At 35.2% G+C, this 15,824-nt stretch overlaps 1 protein-coding gene across 1 annotated transcript in view; it reads right to left on the minus strand.

Moving 5' to 3' along the window:
- Positions 1 to 15,824, minus strand: part of LOC114343814 (uncharacterized) — an 81,009-nt gene that overhangs the window by 41,758 nt on the left and 23,427 nt on the right. The window contains exon 6 of the mRNA XM_050641252.1: positions 13,697 to 13,771. Coding sequence (XP_050497209.1) covers positions 13,697 to 13,771 — 75 coding nt within the window. The remainder of the gene's footprint in view (positions 1 to 13,696; positions 13,772 to 15,824) is intronic.

Consider the following 15,824-nt stretch of genomic DNA (forward strand, 5'->3'; position numbering starts at 1 on the left):
CCTTTTGACATGAGGTTGTATTTGATTTTTCTCTCATTGTATTCTGTTTGTCAAATCCTATCATTTGAGGTGCTATACATCACGATTGGAGCAACAGGACCGAAGATACATAACTAAGGCCCTTTTGACATATTGCTTGTTTGATTTTTCTGTGTCATTGTCTTCTATGATGTCTAAGGCATATCTCTGATATGCCCTATTTTTAAATTGGACTTCGTAAGTCCTAGGTTTTCACCCACAAGCTTTTATTTGACACCTCATTTGTCATTCTACCCGGTATAATGGCGGAGGAGTTATATTGGCGGTCGTACGGACCGACAGAAAGAGTACCCAGCTCAAATATCTCACCTTTAGTACCATCCTTGGATTATAAGCTTTCATTTGACACCTCATTTATTATTATAGCTGGTATAATGATAGAGGAGTTACATTCGCGGTCGGACGGACCCACCGACAGACCGCCTAGGTCAAATATCTCACCTTTAGTACCATCCTTGTATTACCAGCTTACATTTGACACCTTATTTGTCATTCTACCTGGTATAATGACGGAGAAGTTATATTCGCGGTCGTACGGACCGACAGAAAGATTGTCTAGGCCAAATATCTCACTTTTAGTACCATCCTTGGATTATAAGCTTTCATTTGACACCTTATTTATCATTCTACTTGGTATAAAGACGCAGAAGTTATAGTCGCGGTCGTACGGACCGGCGGAAAGACAGCTTAGGTCAAATCGCTCACCTGTAGTACCATCATTGGATTATCAGCTTTCATTTGACACCTCATTTGTCATTCTACTTGGTATAAAGACGCAGAAGTTATAGTCGCGGTCGTACGGACCGGCGGAAAGACAGCCTAGGTCAAATCGCTCACCTGTAGTACTATCATTGGATTATCAGCTTTCGTTTGACACCTCATTTGTCATTCTACCTGGTATAACGACGGAGGGGTTATATGCGCGGTCGTACGGACCGACGGAAAGACAGCCTGGGTCAAATATCTCACCTTTAGTACCATCCTTGGAATATAAGCTTTCATTTGACACCTCATTTGTCATTCTACCTGGTATAATGACGGAGAAGTTATATTCGCGGTCGTACGGACCGACAGAAAGATTGCCTAGGCCAAATATCTCACCTTTAGTACCATCCTTGGATTATAAGCTTTCATTTGACACCTCATTTATCATTCTACCTGGTATAATGATTGAGGAGTTATACTCGCGGTCGGACGGACCGACGGACAGACCATGTAGGTAAAATATCTCACCTTTAGTACCATCCTTGGAATATCAGCCTTCATTTGACACCTCATTTCTCATTCTACATGGTATAATGACGGAGGAGTTATATTCCCGGTCGTACGGACCGTCGGAAAGACAGCCTAGGTCAAATATCTCACCTTTATTACCATCCTTGGAATATAAGCTTTCATTTGACACCTCATTTGTCATTCTACCTGGTATAATGATGGAGGAGTTATATTGGCGGTCGGAGGGACCGGCGCACAGATCGCCTAAGTTAAATATCTCACCTTTAGTACCATCCTTGTATTATAAGCTTTCTTTTGACACCTCATTTGTCATTCTACCTGGTATAATGACGGAGGAGTTATATTCGCGGTCGGAGGGACCGACGGAAAGACAGCCTAGGTCAAATATCTCACCTTTAGTACCATCCTAGGATTATCAGCTTTCATTTGACACCTCATTTGTCATTCTACCTGGTATAATGACGGATAAGTTATATTCGCGGTCGAAGGGACCGAGTCACAGACCGCCTAAGTCAAATATCTCACCTTTAGTACCATCCTTGTATTATAAGCTTTCTTTTGACACCTCATTTGTCATTCTACCTGGTATAATGACTGAGGAGTTATATTTGCGGTCGGAGGGACCGACGGAAAGACAGCCTAGGTCAAATATCTCACCGTTAGTACCATCCTTGGATTATATGCTTTCATTTGACACCTCATTTGTCATTCTACCTGGTATAATGATGGAGGAGTTATATTCGCGGTCGTAAAGACCGACGGACAGACCGCCAAGGTCAAATATCTCACCTTTAGTACCATCCTTGGATTATCAGCTTTCATTTGATACCTCATTTGTCATTCTAGCTGGTATATTGACGGAGGAGTTGTGGTTACAGACAGACGGACAGACGGACGTGGATAATACAAAGTTTTCACATTTTTTCAAAATTGGGTGAAAACAATAAAACATGATGCCAGACTGATTTCTTTATGAAAATAATATATACATTCTCAAATTGTCTATTTTTCGTTGTGAATAATATTGTATTCAACAGTGATGCCAAATTTCTGATGCCAAAATGATTGATAATGAAAGTGGGATATACGTTTTCATGTATATAACGGCAGCGACAAAACGGTAAAACACTGAACTAAATGTATATAATATTTTCACTGTACGATCATTTTGGACTCAAACATTTTATGGAATAAACTTATATAACTTAGTAAGAGGTAAACAAGGAAAGCTGATATATTAAAGTAACATCAAGGAATCAAATCTCTAACTACCGAGCTGATTAGACTTCTGGTAGCAAGTACAGGAATAAAGTTATTAAGGTAGTGTAAAGTGGCATCGATATACAGATGCCACTTTGCAAGACGATGCCAAATCGATGGTAAATGCATAATGTATCGATGCCAAATTGATAGTAGGATGTATATATATATATATATATATATATATATATATATATATATATATATATATATATATATATATATATAACAGGTATATAATATTTGCTGAACAGTTAGGAAACAAGGCTGAAATATTGGGGTAGCAGCAATCTCAAAGAAAACTCTTTATAATAGTTCCAAGCTTTCGAAAATGTTTATTTTCATCATCAGGGAAAATTATTTGAGGATGTTGAGCCTAGTTGTTAAACACTGACATATAAAACGAAATTTTGTCCTGGTACAAATCGTATATAAAAATTAAAATTAAAAATATATATAGTTTTTAATTTTAATTTTTATATACGATTTGTACCAGGACAAAATTTCGTTTTATATGTCAGTGTTTAACAACTAGGCTCAACATCCTCAAATAATTTTCCCTGATGATGAAAATAAACATTTTCGAAAGCTTGGAACTATTATAAAGAGTTTTCTTTGAGATTGCTGCTACCCCAATATTTCAGCCTTGTTTTGTATATATATATATATATATATATATATATATATATATATATATATTATTGTGTTTTCAATTTATCAATCAAAAGCAAAATGAAAATTAAATTAAATTTTTTTTTAAATAACGCGGGCACATAAATTTGATACACCCTGTATATTGAGCTGTAAATATTTATTAGAATTTAGTTTGGATGTAAGTGGATTTCTCTTTTAATGAGCTTTCCGATGAACCATTAAAGCCTTTTGTGAATAATTAAAGTTAAAAAGACGATGTATTTAGTTTTAAAATGGAAATAGATTGTTTTATTACGGGAACTATAGAATCCACAGGTAGAAGGTAATTATCATTTTCTAAAGAAATGGTTTTAAAAGAAAGTTTGGAATTGTAATATTTGTTTCAACCCGAGTAAATGTGGTAGAATTTCCCCGAAAGTAATTAGGATGGTCGGAATAATTTTGAAAATGACTGTTTGTCGAATGGAAATATTGTTTCTGATTCTTGGCAAGTCGGAAGGGGAAAGTGGTTTGAATGATTGAGAGAGTTTGAAAAAGAAGTCATTATGTTTTTGGCATCGCTGAGGAGCAGTTCGACGTTTTCGTGGATAGATAGTTAGCAAGTACCAGTGGCTGTTTGATAGTGGAGAATAGTGTTGAAAAGTGGAATGAGAGACAGATCAAATTGAGACGAAATACCTCTTTGATTCTGTATTATTGTGAGAAGGAGAGCAGAGAATTTTTGGAGTTTTGTTTGAATCGAGTACGTGTCAAAAGAGGCCCGGCTTGTTGGAGAATTGGTGCTGGTATGCTGATAGTTTTGAAGCTGGAGAACGGAGAGGGCTTTGATGAGTAGCCTTTAACATAGTCAACGAGGGAGAGCTGTTTTGGGTCACGAGAAGACATCAGAGTGAGTGAAGCAAAAGGTCAGTCAATTTATGTGAAAGAGATTTTTATGTTCGGAAACTAAATTTTTGAGTAAAAAGCATATGAATTAAAATTCCAATATTTCAAAAAGTAAATAGTAAATATAGGTAATCTTGCGAATACATAAATTTGTTTTGGTTTAGTTTGTTTTGCCAAAGTCATCGGGAACAAACCGATAAATTGTTTTTTTTAACTATAATAAATTTAAGTGGTAAAAATTTCATTCGGACATCTGTGTCCACAGGTTCTAGATTTGAGAGATTTTAGAGTATTGATTTTGAAAAATAAAGGACAATTCTGTATGTTTATTTTAATATTTTGCTTTATTTCTTTTCCCTATTTTATCCCGATTAGGATCAACTAAGAGATACTGAACCCACGAGAGAAGATAAGTATAACGTGAGATAATTTAGATTTTTTTTAATAGTATAAAAAGGCACCCTGAGATTTTTTTATTAATTTTATGTATGATTTGCGATAATTAACTAATTAATCAAATAAATAATAATTAATATAAAATTAATAAGAAGCAGATCATAACAATATATATATATATATATATATATATATATATATATATATATATATATATATATATATATATATATATATATATATAAATAAAAGGAGCACTCGTAAGTGTAGGGTTTTTTTCCGGTCAAGTGGGTGGAAAAAAAAAGAGACAAAGAATTCGGCTACTTCATCTATTTATTGAAGACGTGTCGTCTACTGCTCAGTAGACATCATCAGTTCATCTACAAAAAGAGTGTTATAAGAAACAACATCCAAAGGAGATGTAAAAGAACTCTAGTGTTACCTTAAAAAGACATGTAGCAAGAGATAAGATGTACATAGTAAAAAATTCTTATCCATGAACCAATGTAATGTAAAAGTATATAACATTTAAGTGTATATTTAATATTTAAAAACTTTAATACAGCTAAAGACAAAACCATGTGGTAACAGTGAACTATAAAAAAACAAGTGAAAAAAGCCGGCTTGCTTTTTTTTAACGTCAGGAATGAACCAAGAAAAAAACCAGATTCACACTTCAAGAATTAGTAATATTTAAGCATACTTCATTTTAACTTTAGGCAACATCATTAAGAACTTGAATGCTAATAGGCAATTTGAAAATTTAAAGTTTAATAGTTACCAACAGGTTGATCTTAGCCCAACAAACGCACACAAGAAAATGGAGTTTAAATTATCAGGTCTAACTGACATCTCGCCAAGAGGTAAGCAACCTTGAAAATTTTTACAAAGAGTGACTGACAGGTGCAGTACAGCGCGGTAAAATTCAAAATGATGTAATAAAACAGTTGTAAAAGTGTTTAAAAAGTGAAAATAATATCAAGACGTAAACAAGGGATGTACCCTATAACCTCGTGGACAAGGATCACAGTTTTTTTTAAACACGTGAAGGCAATTCACATAATTATATGAAAAAAGTGCCTGCGTTAGTATTGGTTATCCAGTTAACTAACAAATAGATAAAGTAATACAAAATTATAACTTCCATATATCGCAGCTCAATGTGCAAAAAAAAAATATGCAATTATTTAAGAAAATCTATAAATCAATTTAATTAACCCAGATATGCCCAACGTCCTACATATAGAACGCCTGAAGCAAGTCCGATCCTGTCTCATTCTTGCCCAGTAACTAAATGCCGACAACAGGTAATCGATCTCTAGGAACCAACCGATGTAATAAAATATAAAACGACTATTTAGTTACACCATAATATTTGTGTAATTAACATCAAAAACTGTGTAAATTTGAAAATGTCGGAGTATAGTGTTTCGTTCGCAGGGTAAGCAAAATTTGTATTTTTAAAACTATATAAATAATATTTTAATATGTGCATTTTAACGTAAAAAGAAGTATATTTAGCAATATAGGATCAACAGTAATGTACAAATATGTTATAATATATTTTTGAACCTCTTTTCCACAGCGTCCTACATGTAGGACGTTGGGCACATAACAGTACTACATACATAACTTTATTTTTGCTTAAATTACATGCTTTTATACAAAATATATCAGTATTTCAGCATATGTCATGTATATTTACACTTCCAGGGGTTTTTCTTTAAATGATGCACTGGCTATGCTGGAGGAGGAGGAAGATATGATAGAGCACGTTGAATCATTGACTATTTCTCCGCCAGAAAATGCTACGGATTCTCAAACTGATGAAGATTCTGGTGACGAAGACACGCTTACCATAAATGATCTACCTGCTAAACAGCTTAGAGCGCCTGCTGAAATAAATTTTCATAAATATAATACAAGGCAAAACATTTCCTCTAATTCCGAAGATGACAAAAATGCCCCATCAGTGGAAGAATATGAAACGCCATCAAAGAGAACAAAAATAATAAAGAGAAAAAAGATTTATAAATGGGAAACCGAAGATTTTGTGTATGATGGTGAAGAATTTAGTAACGATGAAGAAGAAATGCCTCTGCAAACCCCTTTAGATATGTTTTCTTTATTTTTTGATGACAAAATATTGGAACTAATAGTTGTCGAATCAAATCGATATGCAGGGCAACAAAACCATTGCCTGAAAATAGAAAAACGTGAGATAAAAGCATTCATTGAAGTGTTATTACTCAGTGGATATGTGCCAGTACCGAGGCGGAGAATGTTCTGGGAAAACGAAAGAGACAGTCACAATGTACTGGTTTCTGAAGCTTTGTCAAGAAATAAATTTGAATATATTTTATCTCACTTTCACTTAACTGACAACGTCACTATAAATACATCCGACAAATTTGCCAAAGTTAGGCCATTGTTCGATCACCTCAATGCTGCATTTTTGAAATTTGGTAAATGTGAGGAAATGCACTGTGTTGACGAAGCCATGGTACCATATTACGACCGCTATGGCTGCAAAAAATTTATTCACAATAAGCCAATTCGCTATGGCTACGAACTTTGGGTAGGAGCAAGTAGATTAGGCTACGTAAATTGGATGGAACCTTACCAAGGTGCTACCACAAATATTAGCGAAAAATATATTGATTATGGAGTAGGGCCATCTGTTGTTTTGGAGTATGCTGACGTTTTAAGAACTAGGTGGCCTAATAAACGGATGCACCTATTTTTTGATAATTCCTTTTCCACGTTGTCTTTGTTAGAATTGCTATGAGAGAAAACTTTCAACGCTACCGGAACAATACGTGAAAATCGCATACCTAATGGGCCACTGACAAACTCAAAAGAAATAAAAAAGGAAGCTCGAGGCGTTTTCGATTTCAAAAAACAGAAAACCAGAACATTATTATCGTGAAGTGGCATGACAACAGCATTGTCACCCTGTGCTCAAATGCAGTAGGCGTAAACCCCCTGCATAGGGTGAAAAGATTTTCACGAAAAGAACGGACAAATATTCAGGTAAGTTATAGTTTTTTAGATTATTATTACAAACGCATTTATTTTTTATTTTCAACAACATGCTTAGTTTCATGACATTTTATAATATTTTAGGTGTCGCAGCCACATCTGATAAACTTGTACAATGCAAACATGGGCGGAGTAGACAGATGTGACCAAAATTTGAGCCTTTATAGAATTTCACTGAGGAGCAAGAAATGGTATTTCCCGCTAGTGGCACACTGTATTGATGTAGCTCTGCAAAATTCTTGGCAGTTGCATTGCATAGACAAAGAGGTGGGGACCTTGATCAGTTAAGGTTCCGAAGACGAGTAGCCACTACGCTATTATTACAAAATAAAAAAAAAGAAACACATTCGAAAGGTCATAAGTTATCTACCGAAGGTTTAGACATTAGGTTTGATCGTATGGATCATTTGGTAATTCCTCAAAATAAGCAAACACACTGTGCACATTGCCATGAAAAAACAACCACCAGATGTTCAAAATGCGACAAAGGACTCCACGTCAAATGTATTTTGGTATACCGTACAAAAAGTGTATAGTTAATGTAGGTACCCTTAAGTGCCCATCGTCCTACATATAGGACGCCCAAAATTTTGTATATTTATCAAAAAAATTAATTTTATTTTCGTCTAATATATTTTAGTTTACCCTAAATTAAACAATTATAAGAAAAAAAATAATTAAAATCATAAGTAGACATAATGGGCATATCTGGGTTAAATGTAATTTATAATTTTCAACAGTAATGCAAAATTTAATCTTATAGGAAATTTTAAATTGTTTAATCTATTAAGTATACTGTTATATATAAAAAAAGTGGGAAAAGCCTGAAAAAACCACCAAAAAACTTTTTTACAATATAATAATTTGAGTGTAATAATACCAACTAATTCTGCAAAATCAATGCATGGTATATTTGACTCAAGTTACTGATGTCAGTTCTCTTGTTAAGTGCATTAGGAGTCTTTAATATGAAACACATCTCTAAGAACTGTCTTTTCGAGAGGTTGCGTTCATTGCAAAGGATCTTGGCTTCATCAAAGTCCACCTTATGTTTAGTATTTATTGCATGCTGGGCTAAGGCACAAGTTGGTTTTTTCAAAGTGATATCACTACGGTGTGAAATTAAACGTGATTTTAAAGCTCGCTTTGTCTGCCCTACATAACATGCGTCACATCCAGCACAAGGTATGTGGTAAATAACATTCACTTGTTCAAAAGGGGACAAGGGTGTTTTAGTCTTAGAGAACAAATTTCGGACTGTTCTTTCATTCCTAATTGCAATCTTAACAGGAATATTATTATTTTTATATAGTTTAATAAGTTTATCAGTAACCTGAGGAAAATAAGGAAGTGAAGAAAAATGGGAAACAGGAGTCCCAAGATTAGTAGTAGGCAGAAATTGTGATGTTAATAGTATTATTCGATATTGATTTAAGTTGGTCACCATTGGGTATATCATTCAGAGACGAACCGTAACTTTGGAAAAAAAGAAATTTGTTGATAAGAGAGGAAGGGTAGGAGTTATCAACCAATATACTTCTGAGTAACAGAAGGGATTCCCTTCGATTAACCGGATGTGTCAACCTATGTAGCCTACAGCTTAAAGCTTTAATAAGGTTTATTTTATATTTCAAAGGATGACAAGAATGGTAGTTGAGAAACCTATTAGAGGCCATTGGTTTCCTATACCAACTTGTACTGAGTGTGTTATATCCATTTCTAGTGACACGCATGTCTAAGAAGGGGATACTGTGGTTGGTGGGGTCCTCGAGTTCACATGTGAACTGCAAATGAGGATCAAACAGGTAGTTCCGCTTCTCGCTGTTGCTTGAAGTAGACTAAATTTTTATTCACGATACCGTAACTTATATAGTTGATCCTGATGTATTTGCTTGACCTGCGCGTCTCTTGGATCTTGTGACTGGTCCAGTAAATGTTGGGGGGTCTGGAAGGGTGACACGCGTAGATGTCACTGCTTGATTTATTTTGGTCTTTTTTCAGTACGGTTTTCCATGTTGTAGGAAGCCGTTGCCCATCATCTCTTTGGTTTAGACCGTTGGGATTTCTTTCGATTTCTATCGATTCTCTGATTTCACGGTTTCTTTTTATTTCTATGTTAGCTAACATCGTTGTTTGGTTCAGGTTTATTGTATGTCCTGTATTTGCGACATGTTGTGCAAGGGATGACGTGGTTTCTCCCCTTTCGATGGCATTTCGGTGTTCTTCTCGTCTTACATGGATTCTTCGGTTGGTCTGTCCAATGTACGACTTTCCACAATCCCCACACGGAATCTCGTATACTCCTTGACTTTCTAACGATATTTTGGTTTTTGGTGTTGGTAGAATAGTTGAGATCTTTCTGTTGGTGTTAAATATCGTTTCTATGTTATCTTTCCTCAGCACTCTCCCTATTTTCTCGGTTGTACCCTTCACATATGGCAGAATGGTTTTGCCGATCGGTTTTTCGTCTTCTGTTGGGTCCTTCATTCTTCTTCGAGCATTTTGAGATTTTTCGATGGTGTATGTTGAGAAGCCGTTTTCTCTTAACGCTGTTTTCACATTGTGCATTTCTTCATTTTGATGTTCTTGGTCTGTCAGTCTTTCAGATCTTGTAATCAAGGTCTTGATGACTGAATGTAATTGTACAGGATGGTAGTGTGAAGCAGCATTTAAATATCTATCGGTATGTGTCGGTTTCCGATACACTGTATGGCCTATATGTCCGTCTTGTTTCTTTATTATTAACACATCTAAGAATGGTATTTGATCGTTTTCTGCCAGTTCCATAGTAAACTGAATTTTATGGTGGATATTGTGGATATGTTCTAAAAATACCTTTAGTTTTTCTTCTCCGTGGGTCCAGGTGATAAAAGTGTCATCCGCGTATCTAAGCCAAAGTTTAGTTTTGTATTCACCTGTTTCTATTGCCCGCTGTTCTATTTCCTTCATAAACAAGTTCGCTATTACAGGTGACAGTGGGGAACCCATCGGTGCTCCCTCAACTTGTTTATATCTTTGCTCCTTATAGATGAAATATGTGTTATTTAAACAGTGTTTGGTTAGGTTTAGAGTATCCGGTGATATTGGATACTTTTTGCTTATGATGTCCAGTGATTCATCTATAGGAACATTTGTGAAAAGTGAGACTACATCGAAGCTGACCAGTAAATGTCCCGGCTCAAGTGTCACTTTTATACGCTCGATGAAGTGGCTCGCGTTCTTGACGTAAGAATCCGCTTTCTCCGCGTATGGTTGCAGCTGTTGAGACAGAAATTTTGCCAGCGGTTGTAAGGGAGATCCGATGGAGCTCACAATTGTTCGCAGTGGTAATCCTGCCTTTTGTACCTTGGGTAGGCCGTAAAATTTTGGGCATCTTGATGACTTTTCTCTAAGTATGAGATGGACTTGTTGTTCTTTCTTGATATTTGAGTCTTTGATCTTGGCTTTTGTTATTTTCTCTAGATATGTTGTCGGGTCTGACGAGATGCTTTGATGTGTTGTATCATTTAAGATGTCGTTTATTTTTGTTTCGTAGTCTTGAATATTCATTACTACCATAGCATTGTCTTTGTCAGCTGGGAGCACGATGATTTCTTTGTTGTTCTTCAAATTATGTAAGGCTTCTTTCTCTTCCCGTGTTAAATTTCTTTTTGGTGGTTTAGCTGTTCTTAATATTTTTGATACGTCTTGGCGTATGACCTCGGCTTTTTCTGTTCATGATGAACACTATTCGTGACTTCATCCAGTGTCAGGTTTGAAAAAATATATACTAATTTTTTTGTTTCTATTTGTGATTTTTCTTTCTTTTTTGGCCGCTGTTGTAGCAACAAATTTTCAAACTTTTTAATTTGTTTGGTCTTAGTGAGATCAGCATCTCTTTTGGTCACTAAGACCAAACAAATTAAAAAGTTTGAAAATTTTTTACTACAACAGCGGCCAAAAAAGAAAGAAAAATCACAAATCGAAACAGAAAAATTAGTATATAACTTTTCAAACCTGACACTGGGTGAAGCCACGAATAGTGTTCTTGCAAAAGGTTTCAATTTTGCTGTTGCACCTACACACATTCCCGTAGAAAATATCATTACTGAGGTAAAGACTACAATTACTAGTCTCCCAACAGAAACAGCCGATATTAAGAACAGCTAAACTACCAAAAAGAAATTTAACACGGGAAGAGAAGGAAGCCTTACATAATTTGAAGAACAACAAAGAAATCATCGTGCTTCCAGCTGACAAAGGCAACGCTACGTTAGTAATGAATATTCAAGACTACGAAACAAAAATAAACGACATCTTAAATGATACAACATATCAAAGCATCTCGTCAGACCCGACAACATATCTAGAGAAAATAACAAAAGCCAAGATCAAAGCCTCAAATATCAAGAAAGAACAACAGGTCTATCTCATACCTAGAGAGAAGTCATCAAGATGCCCAAAAGTTTACGGCCTACCCAAGGTACACAAGCCAGGATTACCACTGCGACCAATTGTGAGCTCCATCGGATCTCCCTTACAACCGCTGGCAAAATTTCTGGCTCAACAGCTGCAACCATACGCGGAGGAAGCGGATTCTTACGTCAACAACGCGAGCCACTTCATCGAGAGTATAAAAGGTGTGACTCTTGACCCGGGACATTTACTAGTCAGTTTCGATGTAGTCTCAATTTTCACGAATGTTCCTATAGATGAATCACTGGACATCATAAGCAAAAAGTATCCAATATCAGCGGATACTCTAAACCTAACCAAACACTGTTAAATAACACATATTTCATCTATAAGGAGCAAAGATATAAACAAGTTGAGGGAGCACCGATGGGTTCCCCACTGTCACCAGTAATAGCGAACTTGTTTATGAAGGGAATAGAACAGCGGGAAATAGAAACAGCTGAATACAAACATAAACTTTGCTTAGATACGTGGATGGCACTTTTATCATCTGGACCCACGGAGAAGAAAAACTAAAGGCATTTTTATAACACATCAACAATATCCACCATAAAATTCAGTTTACTATGGAACTGGAAGAAAACGATCAAATACCATTCTTAGATGTGTTAATAATAAAGAAACAAGACGGACACATAGGCCATACAGTGTATCGGAAACTGACACATACCGATAGATATCTAAATGCTGCTTCACACCACCATCCTGCACAATTACATTCAGTCATCAAGACCTTGATTACAAGATCTGAAATACTGACAGACGAAGAACATCAAAATGAAGAAATGCACAATGTGAAAACAGCGTTAAGAGAAAACGGCTTCTCAACATACACCATCGAAAAAGCTCAAAATGCTCGAAGAAGAATGAAGGACCCAACAGAAGACGAAAAACCGATCGGCAAAACCATTCTGCCATATGTGAAGGGTACAACAGAGAAAATAGGGAGAGTGCTGAGAAAACATAACATAGAAACGATTTTTAACCATGACAGAAAGATCTCAACTATTCTACCAACACCAAAAACCAAAATATCGTTAGAAAGTCAAGGAGTATACGAGATTCCTTGTGGGGATTGTGGAAAGTCGTACATTGGACAGACCAACCGAAGAATCCATGTTAGATGAGAAGAACACTGAAATGCCATCGAAAGGGGAGAAACCACGTCATCTCTTGCACAACATGTCGCAAATACAGGACATACAATAAACATAGAAATAAAAATAAAACGTGAAATCAGAGAATCGATAGAAATCTAAACCAAAGAGATGATGCGCAACGGCTTCCTACAACATGGAAAACGGTACTGAAGAAAAAGACCAAAATAAATCAAGCAGCGACATCTACGCGTGTTACCCTTCCAGACCCCCCAACATATACTGGACCAATCACAAGATCCAAGAGACGCACAGGTCAAGCAAATACATCAGGATCAACTATATAAGTTACGGTATCGTGAATAAAAATTTAGTCTACTTCAAGCAACAGCGAGAAGCGGAACTACCTAACTTGACAATGGCAAGTGAGATCTTGCCGAAACGTCGTCAAAATAATAGTTTTTCTCAAAACCAAAATTATTCAACCCGGAGTCAAACCCGGAAAACAACAGAAAGCATATATTATATATATATATATATATATATATATATATATATATATATATATATATATATATATATTTCTGTGACTATTAAAAACAGTGAGTTCTAAAAACAAGGAATTTACATACCCTCAATATCATCATCATCATCATCATCGATTTTGTCTGCAGAGGTATTATTAGAGGTATTATTGGAATACGGTTCTAAAAAATAAATAAATTTAAAACGGCTAAATATTATCGATCGGCTTAATTAACTCAATTAATTACGTAAGTTCTTCTCCAACTATTTTCTGAACTTTAAAATTGATTACCCTTTGGCAACTGGATTGAAGCACCTATTCACATATTTTAAACGGTTGTAGTAACCTAAAGTCTAAAGTCTACAGCAATAGAAATATATGGAATCAAGACACAATAACAAACACCATAAAAGGACGAGGTAGTGCTTTAAGTTAAGACAGCAGTGAAGAAGAAGAAAATAGCATTGAAAAATACCTACATCAAAACTAATGTATTAGCGAAAAACACTAAGACAACCAAAATCAAAAGCGTGGGAAGAGTTTGAAGAAGAAATACAGGAAAACAAATACAGTAAGGTAGCAGTAGTATAGAAATGTATCAAATAATAGAAGCTATTGGACTACAATCAGACATAATATGAAGAAAGGAAAACATAAAGGAATAACAGCAGTAAAGAATACAACAATCCAAATCCAAACAAATGCACAACAGATAGCTAAAGTATCGAAAGACTACTACGAAAACAAATTTAGAAATGAAAAGTGGACATTAGAAATGAAACATCAATATAACGAGAACAAAGAAATAGAGCAAATAAGTATAGAAGAAGTAATACAAGTAGTCCAGGAAGTATCAAACATAAAAACAGGCCAAGTTGAAGGGGATAATAATATAGATCCGGAAATGGTAAAATGCATGAGTGAAGAAGGGATAAACTGGATATGGAAAATATACAAAGAGGCATGGAAAAAGCAACAAATCTCAAAAGACTGGCAAAGAAACCTTATAGTGCCAATATACAAAAAGGGAGAACAAGTCAACTGCAAAAATTATAGAGCAGTAAGTTTGTCATCTGTATGTTTTAAAATTTACCTGAAAATAGTAAAGGTAAGACAAGAGATTTACCTAAGACAAGAGGCAGAAAAATAACTGGGAGAAGAACAAGCCGGATTTAGACCAGAAAGACAAACAAACAGTAACACTTTTATATAATTCATAGATCTAAGAGCAGCGTTTGACTCTATAGAAAGAAAAATTATATATGGCGATGCTTGTAGAAAATGAAAGTCCAAATTACACTGATAAAAATAATTGAAAATATTTAAATAATAGTAAAAGGACGTGTACAGGTAGTAGGAGAAAAATCTGAAAAATTCCATTGGGAAAGAGGTATCAAACAAGGAAACAGCCTTAGCCCGCTACTATTCATAATAATCATGAACGAATTGAATAGAAATACTGAAGAAAGAACCAAATACGGACAAAATAGGATACCAAACATTACAGCCAGTAAAAATAGAAGCCTTATTTTATGCGGATGGCATACTCTTTATAGCAGATTCCGTGACCAATATGCAAAAAATTATGGACAGAGAAAATAGAGAAATAGAGATATTTAAATCTATATTTTATCTGACAGTGAAAAAGTTAACGCAATTTATAATAAGTACATTATGCGGCAAAATAAAAAATACTGAAACGAATATTGATATATTTTTATGATTATTTATACATCTAGTATACATGATATAGCCTTGCAAACATTATTCACGACGACGCACGTTCCCGATAAAACAGATGTTAAAAATGGCCTGTGACCAGTGGCGGATCTATGGGGAGGAAAATTGAGGAAATTACCCCTCCCTAACAAGGTCCAAAATTAAAGAAAAAAAAATTTCAGACATAAAAATATATTAGCTGACATGAAACCGAAACCACAGAAAAACAAATTCAACCCAATAAATACGCTAGTTAGGAAAATTAAGGGAAGTTAATGTATATAAGTTATTATTTATGTCTTTTATGTAATCTAAGCTTATGTTTTTTATGTCTTTTTGTTGATTTCTCGTCGGAAGTTCCCCTCCCAGGACGCGTGTGAGCTGGTCCCCCCCACTTGCAAAAATTAAAAAACAAATAGCCCTGATTTATGAGCTATTTATGAGCTCTCATATTCCGCACATTAAAAATTTTGAGCTCGTTCCACGGAGCAGGAATTTAATATTTTATTGGGGGG

Source organism: Diabrotica virgifera, chromosome 10 (genome assembly GCF_917563875.1).
Source record: "Diabrotica virgifera virgifera chromosome 10, PGI_DIABVI_V3a".
NCBI lineage: Eukaryota > Metazoa > Arthropoda > Insecta > Coleoptera > Chrysomelidae > Diabrotica > Diabrotica virgifera.